Consider the following 16,372-nt stretch of genomic DNA (forward strand, 5'->3'; position numbering starts at 1 on the left):
TTATTCATCGGCAGCGACTGCATTATCATAATTCATACCGATGCTGACCAAATTGCCTGGGAGCGAACCTTCACAACCAATCATATTTTGGATTATGCAGACATCTAGAACAATTTTTTTTAGATTTATCTTTTTTTAAATTTGGTCGGAATTTATACTCCATTTTTAACGTGGAAGAGAAAGGAGGGGAGCTGGAGCTAGCGATTACAGTCAGTTCGCTGTTTTTTTTAAAAAAAAATTCTAAAGTCAAAACTTTGCAGAGTAAAGTGTCGGAAGGTAATCCAAATTGTGGTTCTCCGTGCAGCCGTTGACCAAACTAGGTTTGACTCTGTGTGTTTGGTTGCTGCAGGCAAACAAAACTTCGACAGGGGACTCACGTTCAGCTGCTCAGCTCGCTCATGGATCTCTTACCATCCAATCTATGCTTTGATTAGGCTTTTCCCCGTAAGTGTTTCTTCTAGTGAAAAGATGGATGAAATTTACGGGTTAAAAACTCGACCACATGAGGAGACTCCACCGAGCTTTGTTATAAGAATGTGACATGCTTCGAATCTGGATCGGGACGGGAGTTTCAATAAGTCTTGGAGTTCAACGCTCTAACCGATCCACCGCGAGAAGCTTGGCAATAACATGTACTTGTTGAGGATTATGCTATATCCAAAAGTTCGATAAAACATCCCTTAGACCTGGCAGAGATCTAGTGTAGAAAATTTTTATATCATTTAGAGTTAGGTATTGGTAACTGCAAAAAATCTTAAAACTGTTACCGTGGATACATGAGAAGCATTTAGATGAATTATTTTATTTATAGTTTAGGCTAATATATATTTAAATCACTTTATTTTAGTTTATAAGCTACCCAAACACGTCCTTAAAGTAGACTTTTGTAGATATTTTGTATTCGCAATCCTATCTTCATGTTAAAATGAAGGTGTAGTTTGACCCCGTACGAACTCCAATATTACATCTTGACAGTTATATATCGTATACAACCATAAATTTAACATTATAAATTTTTTTCCAAATTCAAATTTAATAATATCAAATCTATATGCTACAGTATATGACTTCTTACACGAAATGTTACCTCCCCATCCCAAATTATAGGTCATTTTAACTTTTCTAAATTCATATTTTGTTATGCAGGTAGATATACGCTAAATTTAGATGCACAATACAAATTACAAAATTATAAAAGTTAAAATGCACTATAATTGCGACGGATAGAGTAGTTAAATATTGAAATGCCTATATTTTGGATTGTGTGGGCGCTCTACATTTTTCACGTGATAGCATTACCATCCTATTTTGCCATGACCTTACCATCCTATTTTGCCGTGACCTTGGAGAAACTCAGCATAAACAAACCATGCGAAATGATCCAGTAAAATTACTGGATAAAAACTTTATCATCCAAAAACACACGCCCATAAAAAAGATGCACTCCTGGTCCCGGGAGTATATAGCAACGAGAAAAACGCAGGCAAAAAAAAAAAAAACCCTGCTCCAATCTCTGTGTCCTGTATTAGAAAAAGGTTTTGCCCATTCTCCCCAACTTGCCATGGGAACTCCGCTTTGCCCCATCGAAAGCGACGCCTCACCTCGACACACTCCACCCGCGGTCACTGACTCCGCGGGCCCCGCCTATCACTTTCCACGCAGCTTTTCCACACCACAGTAGCATCTGTCCTCGCAGCTCGCTGCCCCGCGTGCGCTCTCCCTCCCTCCGGCCTCTTTGCTCTTCCCCGTCAGACTCTCCTCTCTCCTTTTAGAGAGAGAGAGAGAGAGGGGCAGAGCTGAGGGGAGAGAGAGAGAAGCGCCAGAGACGGCAGGCACCGCCTCCTGGTTCGTCTCGCCAGTCGCCACCGCCTCCCAGAGCCAACCGGCGGGATTCCTGGATGCGACAAGCGAGCCGAGGCGGAGGCCTCTCTTTTCGTAGGATCGTAGGCTGCTGAAGCAGTAGCCTCGGGGCGCGTGTTCACAGGAGGAAGAAGAAGAGACAAGAACCGTCTCCTCCTCACAGCAACTGTTCGCAGCGGAGGAGGGGATCGGCCTCGCCGGGTTCGGCAGTCTCCTGTTTCAGACAAAGGTGGGTGTGCTCCTCAACGCTTCTTCTTCTTCTTCTTCTTCGCCTTCTCGATTCCCCCCTCTCTAGATTCGTCTCGGCACATTAAAGCGCACCGGAATTTATGACGTTGGTTGGGGCCGTCAGAGATTTCGATTTCTTCCGGCTCTCTTCGACTCATCCTGTAAAAATATTGGTTTCCCTGAACATTTGGTCTCTGAAGACTGGTGACTGCTTTAGTTGTTGCCAAGATTGTTTCCTTTACTCTCCCTGATCAGTGCAAAGTCCAGAGCTTCTGCCCAAGATTTGATTCAGTTCTCAACTCTCTCCATGTGGCAGTGTTCATGTGGAGATTTTTTTTCCTTTCAAAAAAATACATAACTCTGCTAGGACGGAGCCAGCTCGTCAATCCTAAGAATGCATGAGATTGGGCATCCGATGTCGTTGGTCCTCGTTTCATCCGCTCGTACTCATCTCTCTCTTTACGAACTGAATTCAATGCCTCGCAACGAACAACGCCGTCCTTACCCATTGTAGCCACCGTTTCTAGTACACCTCTTTATGTCCTGCTTTACTTCACTTCCTTTCAGGTAGTAATGCTTCGTACCGACACTGTATACCATCTCTTTTCTGGACATCACAGCCATCCCCTTTTGCGTTGCTTGGATTTGTTTTGCCTTTTTCTGCTTCACAATTTTGCCCCTCGTTTCTTTTCTTTTTTTAATTATGTTTTCAGCTATTTGTTTTGTATGAATTTTAGTTCAATTCAGAGCTATATGTCGCTGGGTTGCATTTGGTGACAAATGCATTTTTTTTTCTATTCATTATGACTCAACAAAAATGGTTTGGGCTACCGACATGTTCATTTGGATTTAGTTTGGTGTAAAGCTGTGACCTTTATTTCATTAGGTAGTTGGAGATTCACTTTTCTCACGGCTAGCCCAGGTTGTCCACCGTTAGCTCATCATTGTTTCTTGTTTCCTTTTTTGACTCCAATGCTGTATGTCCTCTGTATGAGAGTGATCACGGTTTCTGAATCGTGCTCAACAATGCGCAGGTAAATGTGCTTTGGGAGCTACAGCAATGGCGTCGCTGGTACCCGGGGTCCTTCTCAAGCTCCTCCAGCACATGAACAGCGATGTCAAGGTCGCGGGCGAGCACCGGTCATCCCTTCTTCAGGTTATTAGCATTGTTCCGGCGCTTGCAGGGAGTGATCTGTTCACAAACCAGGGGTTCTACCTCAAGGTGTCTGATTCATCGCACGCGACTTACGTTACCCTCCCGGATGAGCAGCATGATCTCATATTGAGCGACACGATCCAGCTGGGGCAGTTCATCCATGTAGACCGTTTCGAGGCAGCCACTCCGGTGCCGATCTTGAGGGGGGTCAGGCCAGTTCCAGGCCGGCATGCTTGTGTCGGCAATCCGGAAGATCTTGTGGTGACTAGCTCCTCTAGTTTTCTTGGCAGCAAGAAGGCCCAACCATCTGTCAACGGTAACGCAAAGGATGCTTTGTCACTAGAGAAAGAGCAGAGCAAGTTAGAGAAGATAAATGCTTCTGTCAAGAACAATGGGACAGAAAGCAAGAAACCCCAGCTCACCAAGTCAAACTCTTCGCTCTCGAAACAAGCACTCAATAGCCTTATAGACAAGAAGGACATAGTTAGCTCAAAGGCAAAATGTACCACTGCTAGGTCAACACCTTCATCTCCGACCAGCGTCCATTCTCTGCCTGCATCATTTGATAGATTTTCAAATGACATGAAACAGAGAGCAAAAACAAAAGGAGCAGAGAAACCATCACCATCTAGGCTATCCTTGTTAGAAAAGGCTGCTTCTGTTTTGAAGGCTACTACAGCAGGGAGAAGGTCCTCCATAGGTAATTCTCTTAGTAACACCATACTGAGCATTGAATCAGGACCAAAGGCCTTGAGAAGAAGCTGGGAAGGGAATGCAGATGCAAAAGCCAAAGGCAATTCAGATTCAAAGCCTGCCAAAGCTGAGAAGAAGTCTGAGAACCGAAGCTCTTCGGTACGTGTTGACAATGCTTGTCATATATGGGTATATAAATGTGATGTGTCAATATTTGTCATGTTTTCACTAATATAGGATCTACAACTCTCACCTGAACATATTACTTAAACTCATCACTGATCCCGTAATGTCTATATTCCATAACCATACAGTTTCTTTGGTAAATGATCTTTGTTGGTTCTTCTGTGATCAGACTCCCAGACGGAAATCAGTAGCAGAAGAGAAGTCATTGCATAAGGATGACAGTAAGATTCAGACTCCACCCAGAAAGAGCTCAGCAAGTGCTCCTGCAGATGATTCTGACAAAGTTGTGAATAAGCATTCTTCACCTATAAGGAGGACATCTGGGGTTTTAAGCAACCCAAATACCACAAATCTAGTGAAGGTTGCTGCAAATAGCAAAAAATTGACAGATGCTAACACTTCATGGACAGCACTCCCTCCATCACTTGCTAAATTAGGAAAGGTATGAGTGAACTCCCTTTTTGTTTGCCACTTGGTCCATTTGTTACCATCAACATTTGTACCCATTCTAAAAGCAAATAAGCTCTAGCAATACATTATGTTAGCTAAAGAGGAGAGGATGATATATCTTTTTAGCCTGTAGTAGTTGAATGCTTCATATTTACTTGTGCTTAATGAGATATTTGTTGTAACAGGAGCTTTTGAAGTATAGAGATGCGGCCCAAATGGCTGCTGTTGAAGCCATGCAAGAAGCTTCAGCGGCAGAGAGTCTTCTTCGCTGTTTAAGGTAATTTTTCCATGCATGTTAACCAGTATGATCATGCCATTACAGAATTTGTTTGAAGTTATGTGGGTAAACACAAATACACAGTGAGTATGGTTCTTAATACTACAAATGACTTTGAAATGTTTCTGCACTGAACTGATCTTTTTTTTTACTTTATCTGATTCTAGCTTAGCAATTTTATTTCCAATGACACTTCTATATTCAGACATACAAGAAAATAATAATTTTCGAATTATTACTGGATTCATGCTTTGAGATACCATTACAGCATGCTGTTTTGTATGATAGTAAAATAGTACTGTAAAAATATAGACATGCAAGGATTCTGGTTCTGATTGGAACATGCCATGTAACTGGCAACCTGGCGCCTGATGTTAGCACCCATTAAAATACATTTTGATCACAGGAAAGTGCTAAGACATTTTGATATGTGTTCTCTGTAATAATTGACAATGAATAGAAACATATCATAAATTTTGGTGCGAATTTCCTCCAAGTTCTTATTAGTCATAACCATGTCCAGAGTATTGTCTATATCCATCAACTTATTATTTGGTTACAATTACTCTTCAAATGGTTGTTATTTAACCATCCAAATTTGGTACATCTCAATCCACAGCTATGAGAAGCATATATCCATGCTTTGCATGGCTTATAATAGCCGACAGTTTGGATAGTGGTTGGTTCTTGATGTCTATTTCAATTCTCACATGGCTCCTAAAATATTTTTCCACGATATTCCGCTGGTATCACATTCCAAGTGTCATAGCTATAGCTGTCATGCATGATTTGATGATGCTATCACCTACTCCCATCTTTGTTTCGACTCCCTTTGCCCTGGCATGGACTTGCCATTATGTCCGTGCACATGTTTAGAGTTCAGACTTCACATTGCTCTTGTGTTCCTTTGCTCTGCCGACAGTCTAAACACTTTACTGAATGGCTGAACCTTGAATCCACCTATATGAATGGGTCATGGATGGCCAGCTGCCCAGCATGCCAAGCAAGAAGTGATCCTATTTGTACTTGTCACTGCAATGTTTGTCCTATTGACAGTAGTATGAAATTTTTAAATGGAAAACTGTACGAAACCAACATTTTTTTTTACTTCTAGTCATGATCAGTGGGCAAATGTGAATTTGTTTTTCTCCCGTTCTTGCTTTGATCAAAATCTGAACTTTACTGATGCACGTTAGTTGTTATATTCTTACACCACAGAACAGTGATGCAAAATTCAGGTTTCTGCAATTAAGTTTGCTCGTTTTACTCACTTATATCAGCAGCACTGTTGGTTTGAGAATTTGACCTCTTCTTTATGTTGCTCTGAGCAGCTCGTATGCGGAGGTGAGCTCGTCAGCGGAGGAGCAAAATCCACAACCAGCCGTCGAGCAGTTCCTTGCTCTGCATGGAGCTCTCTCCCGGGCCACCGTCGTCACCGAGTCGCTAACCAAGGCCACCGCCACGTCCTCCACCGCGACGTCACCAGACCGATCGGCAGCCGGCGACGCTTCCACCGCCGACGAGGAGACCCTGGCTGTCGCCGCGGAGCGCCGCCGCCGGGCAGCTTCCTGGGTGGGCGCCGGGCTCGCCACCGACCTCTCGGCATTCTCCCTCTATAACCTCAAACCAGCCCCCGCCAACGTCGTCTCCCCGCTCGCCGTCGTGCTTGTCGACGAGTCAGCGAAGCCAGCGGTGGCGGCGGCGAAGGCGTCGCCGCCCGCGAAGTCGCGACTGTCACCGGCAAAGGGGAAGGTGAGGTCGGCTTCCGCAGCCGCCGCCGCGGCTGCTGCTGCTGCTGCGGCGGCTGCAGTGCCTCCGCCGGAGTGGGAGCGGGGAGGCGGCGCGGAGGAGCGGGGCGAGCTGGCGCGGCGGCTCGGAGAGGAAGCCCGGGGGTGGTTCCTGGCGTTCGTGGAACGGTTCCTGGACGCTGACGTCGCGGCGGCCGCGCCGTGGGACCGCGACCGCGCGGCCAGGATGCTCCCGCAGCTGAAGCGCGTGAACGACTGGCTCAGCGAGATCGGGAAGCCCGCGGAGATGCCGCCGCCGCCGCAGCACCCGCCGTCGGACGCGGATGGCGAGGCCGCAGCGCGCGCCGCGAACGGCGGTGTGGCGAGCGGCGTGCCGGAGGAGACGATAGAGCGGCTGAGGAAGAAGATCTACGAGTACCTCCTGACCAACGTCGACTCCGCCGCCGCCGTGCTGGGCGGAGGCGAGGCGGCGCCGGCACCGGTGGCGAACGGGAAGAAGGGGTGACGACGTGACGTGCACGTGCCTCGTGGGTCCTAGTTCAAAGCAGGCAGGGCCACGAGCCCACGAAGGGTTGATCGCCCCGTTAACTTGGCTGGGCCAAAACATGGGCCGGACTAGATTCAGATGTAAAAATGGGCTGGATAGAGATTGGAATGGTGTTTTGCTATTTTTGCTTTCTCCGTTTGCTTCAAAAGGTTACAGAAAATTAGAAACGAAAATGGGTGGTGACTAAGATGGTAATGCAGCAGAGAAAAATGTTTCCTGGCAGCTGAAAGAAGGGGAAGTTTTTTTTTTTTTGCGAATAAGAAGAGGAAAGAGGAATGTTTGTCGCATTGTTGCCTCAAATATTCTGAAAAAAAATGCGATTACCGGTAGCTTCAGTTTTTCCATGATGTGCTCAAAAGCATAATAACTTTAGCCGGGTGGAACACCAGATCAAGATATACCTCAGGTCTCAGAGGAGGAAAATAACTTCCTCACAACACCGTTCACAGATAAGGAGGAAAATAACTTCCTCACAACACCATTAACAAAGAAAGAGGTAAAAGAGGCAGTATTTCAGATGGAACATAATAAATCATCTGATTTTCTGGGATATCATAAAATCGGATCTAATGGTGCTCTTCATAGATTTTTTTAAGAGCGCCTCCTCTTTATAGTCTCAACTTTGGAGTAATCACCCTACTCCTAAAAATAAATGAGGCAATAAAGATACAACAATATAGACCCATCTGACTATTTAACATAAGATTTAAATTTTTTAATAAAGTTGCTACAAATAGGCTCATGGGAGTGACCTTCCCAAACGCCATTCATGCCAGGTCAAATTAGAGGGGTTATTCCTCACCTTGTGGACAAAGAGTTGTCTATTCTGCATGCGGATGATACAATTTTTTTTCATGGACCATGATTTGGAGCAAGCTAAAAATATGAAATTATTGCTCTGTGTCTTTAAACAATTATCTAGCCTTAAAATTAACTTACACAAGAGTGAAATCTTTTATTATGGAGAGGCCAAACAATATGAGAAAGAGTACACTGAACTGTTTGGATACGATCTAGGGGCTCTACCCTTCAAGTACTTAGGAATCCCGATGCACCACTGTAACTACAGCTCTGTAATGCGGATTGGGCTGTAATTGAGGATAGATTCAAATGTAAACTAAGTACTTAGAAGGCCAAACATTTATCTTATGGAGGTAGATTAGTTTTATTGAATTCAGTCCTAAGTACTTGGAAGGCCAAACATTTATCTTATGGAGCTAAACTTCTGTAAAAGATTGGCTGTGTGCGGTTGCAAAGGCCGGAAACAATTTCATTTTCTAAAAAAAAGTTGTTCTTCTTGTTCTTTGGCAGTAGGAGAAAATCAAGACCAGCACATTAACTTTAACAGACTATCCATTTTTAGCTCTCTATTTGACTCCCTAACCAGGTTGTCAAAAAGATTTCTCTCCATATCAAACTAAAAATCTACACTCTCCATCCACTTTAACAGCCTCTCCATTTTGCACTACAACAGACTCTCCATTTTGCACTCTTCATTTTGTGAGCGGGACCCATATTTGATAAGCCAAACTTGCTTGCCAAGTTTCGAGAGTGTGGGAGAGTATTTAGCAAGTCAGATGGGATGGCAATCCGGATAGCAATTCTGTCGGATCGTAATTTTCTAGCACACTTGCCAATTTTTGGCTTTGAGAGTGGGATGGCAATTCTGTTGGAGATGCTCAGTAACTCCAATAGACTATCCATTTCTATCTCTTCATTTGACTCTCTATCCAAGTTGGTAAAAAGATTTCTCTCCATATTGAGATTCTCACTCTAACATACTGTCCTTTTCCTACTCTCCAAATCCCAATAGCTAGTTTTCTCTCTAAAAATCTACACTCTCCATACACTCCAATAGCCTCTTCATTTTGCACTACAACAGACTCTCCATTTTGTGCACTCCATTTTACACATTTTGCAAGCCAATCTCGGTTGCCAAGTTTGGAGAGTGTGGAGGAGTATTTGACAAGTCGGATGAGATGGTCATCCAGATAGTAACTCTGTTGGATCGTGATTTTCCAAATTTTAGCTTGCATCTGGTGACCCTGGTCCACAGCTGAAACTACATGCCGGTGTTGAACATGATAACCCCCAATGGCACAGCCTGCCATCATCCTCATTTAAGTTCGAGGCACCGCGTGGTTATCCCAGGTACTTTGCTGGTGCTTTTGGCTCCGATGTTTTGGCTATGCAGCCCGTGGACTCCAAGTTTAAGAATTATTCCATGCACGGCATCCTTATCTATGATGTTCGTAAGCGGAGCATCATAATTGGCCCTCCGCAAAGGCCTGATCCAGTCGACCCCATCTATATTCCTGTTGGTGGCAGGCTATTTGCTCTCGCGGCTGGGTCATTCCAGCTGCTCGACCCGCCACCATATGACGAGACTAGCTCGAAGGACCTTAGATGGATGTGGCACTACCTCCCAGAACCGCCCTTTTCGCACGGGCTTGTCACTTCCTATGCTGTGCATAGCGATGAGCGGACCATCTTTGTCAGCATTGGAGGGCAAAACCCTGCCACCTTCAGCTTTGACACGGAGGAGTCTGAGATGGATGGTAGCTGTAGGTGGAAGCATCATGGCCATGGAAGATGCCTTTCAACGGTCGTGGTCACTTTGTCCCTGAGTTGAATTCCTGGATTGGGCTTTGGGGAGCATTGGGCAGACACAATCGTCGCATCTGTGCAATTGATGTGGTATCTAGCACCTGGTCCTGAAGCTGTGTGAGGAGGGATTGAACCAGTTTTCTGCAGATGAGCCCATCGGTGCCACCCTTGTTAGCATGGGTGGTGGAAGCAAATTCTGCCTCCTGGAGTACAAATACAATAATGAGACGAAGGTTGTAATGCAATTGACGACGTTTTCCCTGAAATATGACAAGAATGGAGACCTGACGATGAGTAAAAGCCGCCGGATTCAGCACTACAGGGTGCCTGAAGAAGTTACTTGGTCGATGCTTCAGACTCCCGTGGCATTCTGGATGTAAAAACCTTGATAATGTTTGTCTGTAGTTGTGGGAGTGCTTTTGGAGACCTTTGTTACAGTGCTGTGGTTTTCATGTCTTTTGTTGTTAAGGTTCTTGTAATAACATTCACAACTATCTCGATTATGTAGTTCAGGACTTTGACAGTGCTATGGTTTCCTACTGTTTGTCGTTGTGGTCTTTTATAATATGTAATGTAAACTCAATTATGTAGTTTTCCATTTCCACCTGCCTCGCTCTCCTACTACACCGACAAGTGCGGCCTTCTGATGGCACATGTTTCACATTTGTATACAGCGTCTGCTTGCTCTTGGCCGCTTATCTGATGGGCGTCATGCTACTGGAAGACCTTGTCGACTTAAGCCAGTCAATGACTGTCTTGCTGACCATCATTCTAATCATGTTTTTATTAGTTCCAATAGTCATCCCAGTGCTACTCAGCTTCTTTTCAGATGACGATGAGACTTTGTATGCACTATTATTGCCATCACCTCGGAAAGAAGAAGCAAGTGCACCAACATCTTCTGAGGAGCAACAGGAGGTTATACTCAGCGAGGTGGAGGATGAAAAGCCAAAGGACGTTGATCTTCTTCCAGCCTCAGAGAGGCAAAAAAGGATAGCAGAATTGCAGGCAAGGCTACTTCAGGCAGCTGCTGTTGGTGCTGTGAGGGTTAGGAGGAGGAGAGGTCCACGACGGGGTGAAGATTTTACATTGATGCAAGCGCTCATCAAGGCAGATTTTTGGCTTCTATTTTTCTCCCTTTTGTTGGGCTCCGGGTCCGGTCTCACTGTGATTGATAATCTTGGGCAAATGAGCCAGTCATTGGGTTATGAGGAAACCCACATTTTTGTGTCGATGATTAGCATTTGGAACTTCCTTGGGCGCATCGGTGGTGGTTACTTGTCAGAGATTATTGTCAAGTAAGACTGTTATGCCTCTTTGCTGACATAGAAAGTACTTCACTGTAACACCCTAAATTCCAAATTTTGCAAGAATCTTAAATTTTTGTTAGAAACATACTAGCTGCTGTTAGAAATCCAGTAGAGGTCTTTAGAAAAGGAGAGAAAATACTTTACAAATGAAATTGTTAAGCAACCATAGGAGTTAATCTTGCTTGATGCATTTTCTGGTACTTTATGTAAGATCAACTGATCCTGGCTTACATAAAGATGACATTTGGTTTATTTCCTAAACCGGGTGTGACATTCACATGATGTCCCATTAAGTATTTTTGTTTAGTAGATATCAAGAGCATTCTCCAATTATGAATTGAATAATTTTCAACAGCTTTTCAGCATCGTAGTTCACCTTCCATGTTGACCTAGGCTTTTTTCTTTCCAAATTATACCAAGTGCTTGTTCTTGCCATAATTTTATTTAAATTTTTGCCTGAAATTGATTTTCAGAGTGGTCCCAGGAAACTTAATTACTAAGGATGACGAAAATGGTATATCATCCTGCCAAATGCAAGTAGAGAAGAAGAGGAAACTAAAACATAAAGATAAGTGCTGGAGCTAACAAAGTGAACAGAAGTAACCATAGTAAGCTAGTATGCTAAACAGATACGAAATATATATTTAAATGCCGATGTGAACTGAACTTGCAATACGTACATCATTTGTTTCAGCATTATGAATTATAATACCTGTTATGGATTATTGAAAAACTTGACTCCAAATCAATCAACTCCTAATTCCAAATATAGGGTGCACCTTATTCACTTTAACTCTTTTCTTGTCTGATCCCTTTGCGTTCATTCATCTGATTTCAGAGATTATGCGTATCCAAGGGCAATTGCATTAGCTATAGCTCAAGTTTTGAATTTGATGGCAATTGGGCACTTCAACTTTGCAATGGCTTGGCCTGGGACAATGTACATTGGAACACTGCTCGTCGGAATTGGGCTCACTGGGCCATTGTGCCAGCTGCTGCCTCTGAACTGTTTGGGGTGAAAATTTTTGGAGCACTGTACAATTTCCTCACAGTTGCAAATCCAGCAGGATCTCTGGTATTCTCAGGGATTATTGCCAGTGGCATCTATGACGCTGAAGCTGCAAATAAGCAGGCTCAGCAGCGCCACAACTCCACATTGTTGACAATGCCTGCCAGAGTGGTTACCATGGTAGCTGAAGCTGCTCCAGCACTGAAGTGCGAGGGTGCCATCTGTTTCTTCCTATCGTCCCTGATCATGTCCGGCTTCTGCATCATTGCTGCTGTTTGAGCTTGATCCTGGTTTATAGGACAAAAATTGTGTACACGAATCTATACGGGAAACCACGCACTTGAAAGATCAGTTCCCAAGGGCCGGAGGGCATGATATAGTCTGTGGTACATGGCGGTGGTGGCCTTCAACTTGTTCTGCACCGTGTTCTTTGGAGAGCGGGATGGGAATTTTTGACTTTTTTACGAAATGCTGTTGATGAGAAACTCTTGGAATCACGGAAGAAGCTCCCAAGCAGCATTCAAGTTAGTGGCTGCAGATGGGATCATGGGAGGTATTGGATACGACATCGTGAAATATTGAAAAGAAAGTAAATGGTAGGACTGTGTCTTTTGCTCAAATTTTGTTGTGTTTAGTTGGGGAAAAAACTGTATACACATGTAATAAGATTGAGATCATTCTAGTTTCTACATATCCTCACAGATGTGAAAACATTTCTTTCTGATTGGTTGAAAACTCGAAATATAATATAATATACATGTCTGGAATCAGGAAAACCGTATGAACGAATCGTGTACCTTGGTTTCTCTGAGATATTTGAATTAGATGATGCGCTGTGGGAGACGTTATGTTTAAGCGAGGTGCTAAACTTTAGCAGGATTATATCGGATGTTCGGATGCTAATTAGGAGGACTAAACATGAGCTAATTACAAAACTAATTGCACAGATGGAGTCTAATTCGCGAGACGAATCTATTAAGGCTAATTAATCTATCATTAGCAAATGGTTACTGTAGCACCCCATTGTCAAATCATGAACTAATTAGGCTTAATAGATTCATTTCGCGAATTAGACTACATCTGTGCAATTAGTTTTGTAATTAGACTATGTTTAATACTCTTAATTAGTATCCAAACATTCGATGTGATAGGTGCTAAAGTTTAGCGGTGTGTATCCAAACACCACCTAATTTGCACCAAAAATTGGTATAATCTATTTATTTAAAAAATAACAAATTCACTTTTGCACTATTGAGCCCAGTCATTGGATATATTTTATTTCTTTATATGGAAAAAAAGAACAAACTCATGTTTACTCCCTCCGTTTGAAATTGTAAATCGTTTATTTATTATACAGCTAGATATATACATTATGTCTAAATACATAACGTCATGTATCTATAAAAGCTAAAATAAACTACAATTTAAATAGAGGAAGTAGTTTGCAATTTAAACAATGTTTGGGTGCTCTCATCTCAAAACATATGATTTTACCCTACACTAAATAAGTATTTCTCATAAGAATTTATCAATTGAATGTTATACCAAAATCCATTCCCTTAAATTGTCATGACGCCTTCGCTGTACATGACCTCCTCCATTGTCTTTAGCCCCTTTCGACCATCAAATTCGCCTCCGTTCCTTGCTGCCTCGCTCATTAGTCTCTGAGAGGCGGTCGCCTAACCTCACGATGGTCGATGGAGATAGGTTATGTAGTAGATGATGAAGAGGATGAACAGAGGTGGACTTTTCTTTGGCATGGAGGCAAGAATCCAACAATTTGGTTAGGGTTATACAAACCTGTACATCCCCCGCAAATTCGCAACAGATCGCCACAGCTTCTAATCGAAATCCCCCACTCCTTTCCTTCCGCCGCAAGCCGCCGCCGCGCTCGACCACGCCGTGCACCTGTCGTGCACATACAAATCGAGCCAAGAATGATAGTGGAGGATGCAGCAACTAACGCACCGGATGCCAATGCAAATCGATCAAGCATGCACATGTTGGTGAAGAACCAGCCAAGAGTAAAAGAAGATGAGCTTGATTTTGCTTCTGTAATAAATTTCACAATCATGCATGGAATGGGAACGGGAAGCTAAAATGAGAAGAGAAGGAGATGCTGAAAGAAAGTAACACAAACTTTTAGAGCCTTCTCCATAACTCATGATCCATGGTATTTTTCATGAATCCACTAGATGTTATTACCATGAAGAAATTAGAATAGTGTAGAACATAGATATTTGTCTAGTGAAAACTCTAGAAGAGGACACATGTCATCATCCTATGAAATCCGTTGGTCTATAAATATTTTATAGAGGCCTCCTTCCTTGCTATGTCATTCAATCATGAGCATGAGCATGGTAGATGAGTGGAGTATGGTAGAAGTAAAGGATGAGTGCTAGGCTAGCTACTAAAAAAGTTATATTTCTTATAAGTGTTAGTCTCCTGATTGGACGATATAGTTTATAAGTACAAGTACTTAGTGCATAGTTTCTCAAGTTGCAGCTTTAAGCGCCACTCTCTGATTCATATGGCACAAGCCATCGTGCTTCAATTGGGCCAACTCCCCTTGATCTAAAATCCAGCATAGACGGCAGTCCACTCAACCTGCAAACTGGGGAATAGTGACCACCAAGAATAAAGCTTCCAGGCACATGCGACTGAGAATTCATATATCTCTTTCCAATTGGTAAAATAGCATCTACTCCTATGCCGAAACTTAGTGTGGCGTTATAGAATCCCAATGGCATGGCACCACAAAAAGCAAACTCCTGAAAGCAAAGCCGACAATGAAAATGATGGTCAGAATTAAGAAAGACCGCATGATAAGTTTATACCAATGCAATTATTTCAAAGTTAAAAAGCGAAATCCTAAGACAGATAGAATAGGACACGATAATCAACTGCTAAAAGAATCTTAATCCTTTTCCATCCCACAAACCACCAACTTGAGAAGTTAATTAAAATTCATATCCTTTTGTCAGGATGCCCCGTGCGCATGCTGAAGCGAAAGAAGAAGCAGTAGCAGCAGCAGGTGGTGGCACGACAGTCGTGGTGGAACGGTGGGACAAGCAGTGGCGAGCGCTCGCCAGGAGGTTGAAGGTGAACCTGACGTGCGAGTCCCACACATCAGTGGCAGGAGAGAGGGGATAAGGGGAGGGCAAGCCGGTCTTTTCCCGAGCCTCATCCACGCTAGCGTGAGGACGTGGCGTGACACGTCGATAAAAGTGATAATTTTGTAGCTTCGTTTGATTCACGACGGCAAATATGTAGAAGCCACAAAAATGGTAAACGAAGGAGCGCCATCCGTGAAAACTCCCTTCCTGTGCCCTTCTTGCCCCGATGCCGCCACCGCTGCCCCCCCTCTCCCTTCCTATGCCTTCCCCACCGCCGATGTTTGCCAATCCAATCGGCGCCGCCTCCCCTTCTCCCTTCCCCCTTGCCCCGATGCCGGCAAAGCACCGCCGCACCAATCGCGAGGCCATGCCACCCACGGAGCCGATTCTTTCCTTCCTCGTGTCGCTCCTGCTCAGTGGTTGGAGTAAGATTAGGGAAGCTAGGAAGATCAGGGAAGCTTCGTCACCGGTGAGCGTCCACCCCTCTCTTTCTCCTCTGGAGCGTAGGGATTCTCTTTCATGCGTCACGAACGGGAGCTTATCAGCTCTAGTAGCGACACCACCTGCGTAGCTCGGTTGGTTGCCACCACGCCGCCATCATGCGACGCCCAGCCATCAAGCTCAGTTTTGTTTTTGAGTGAGAAAAACTCGTGTCTGCATAGCTTAGTTTAGTGTTGCCTCCTCTTTTCTCTCTATTTCAGGAATCTTGTGTGCAAACTCCAAGCAAATCGTAATAGATTGATTGTTCTTGTGGGTGTTTCGCCCGCCGTAGGTCAGTAGTGCTAGGGGTGCCAAATTGGCACACTCTCTGTTATTGACTGTCGCTCTTTTACTTGTTTCACCATGGAAGGACACTTAGCATATTATTTTTGGTCAATTTGCTAATTCTTGTACGTTGTAACTACAGTTTTGGTCCGCTTGATAATCTGTTCATTGCTGTTCATCTTCAATTCGTGCATTTCTTGCAATATCCCATTTTTGGTGAGATAGTTGGACAACTTGCATTATTGTTAGCATAGCTTTACGGTAACATAATAATGATGCAAGTTAGGTAAATGCAGACCATTGCTTCATTAAATTTGAATTTGACTTTTTATTTTCTCTTCTTGCAGGTCTCTATGGAGAAAAGAAAGCTGCTGCACCTCTTTGTGTCATATGATGAACTTGGTGATCATCTGAAACTTG

At 43.8% G+C, this 16,372-nt stretch overlaps 1 protein-coding gene and 1 pseudogene across 1 annotated transcript; both read left to right on the forward strand.

Moving 5' to 3' along the window:
* The first annotated feature begins 1,659 nt into the window (after positions 1 to 1,659).
* On the forward strand, positions 1,660 to 7,367 carry LOC117861060 (uncharacterized). Its single transcript, XM_034744529.2, has 5 exons — positions 1,660 to 2,089; positions 3,123 to 4,096; positions 4,293 to 4,565; positions 4,759 to 4,850; positions 6,182 to 7,367. Exons 2-5 carry the CDS (start codon positions 3,149 to 3,151, stop codon positions 7,101 to 7,103), a joined length of 2,235 nt encoding a protein of 744 aa, XP_034600420.1. The 5' UTR covers positions 1,660 to 2,089; positions 3,123 to 3,148; the 3' UTR covers positions 7,104 to 7,367.
* Positions 7,368 to 9,333: 1,966 nt separating this feature from the next.
* LOC117861975 (uncharacterized) lies at positions 9,334 to 12,415 on the forward strand (annotated as a pseudogene).
* The last annotated feature ends 3,957 nt before the right edge of the window (positions 12,416 to 16,372 follow it).

This window comes from Setaria viridis, chromosome 6 (genome assembly GCF_005286985.2).
Source record: "Setaria viridis chromosome 6, Setaria_viridis_v4.0, whole genome shotgun sequence".
NCBI lineage: Eukaryota > Viridiplantae > Streptophyta > Magnoliopsida > Poales > Poaceae > Setaria > Setaria viridis.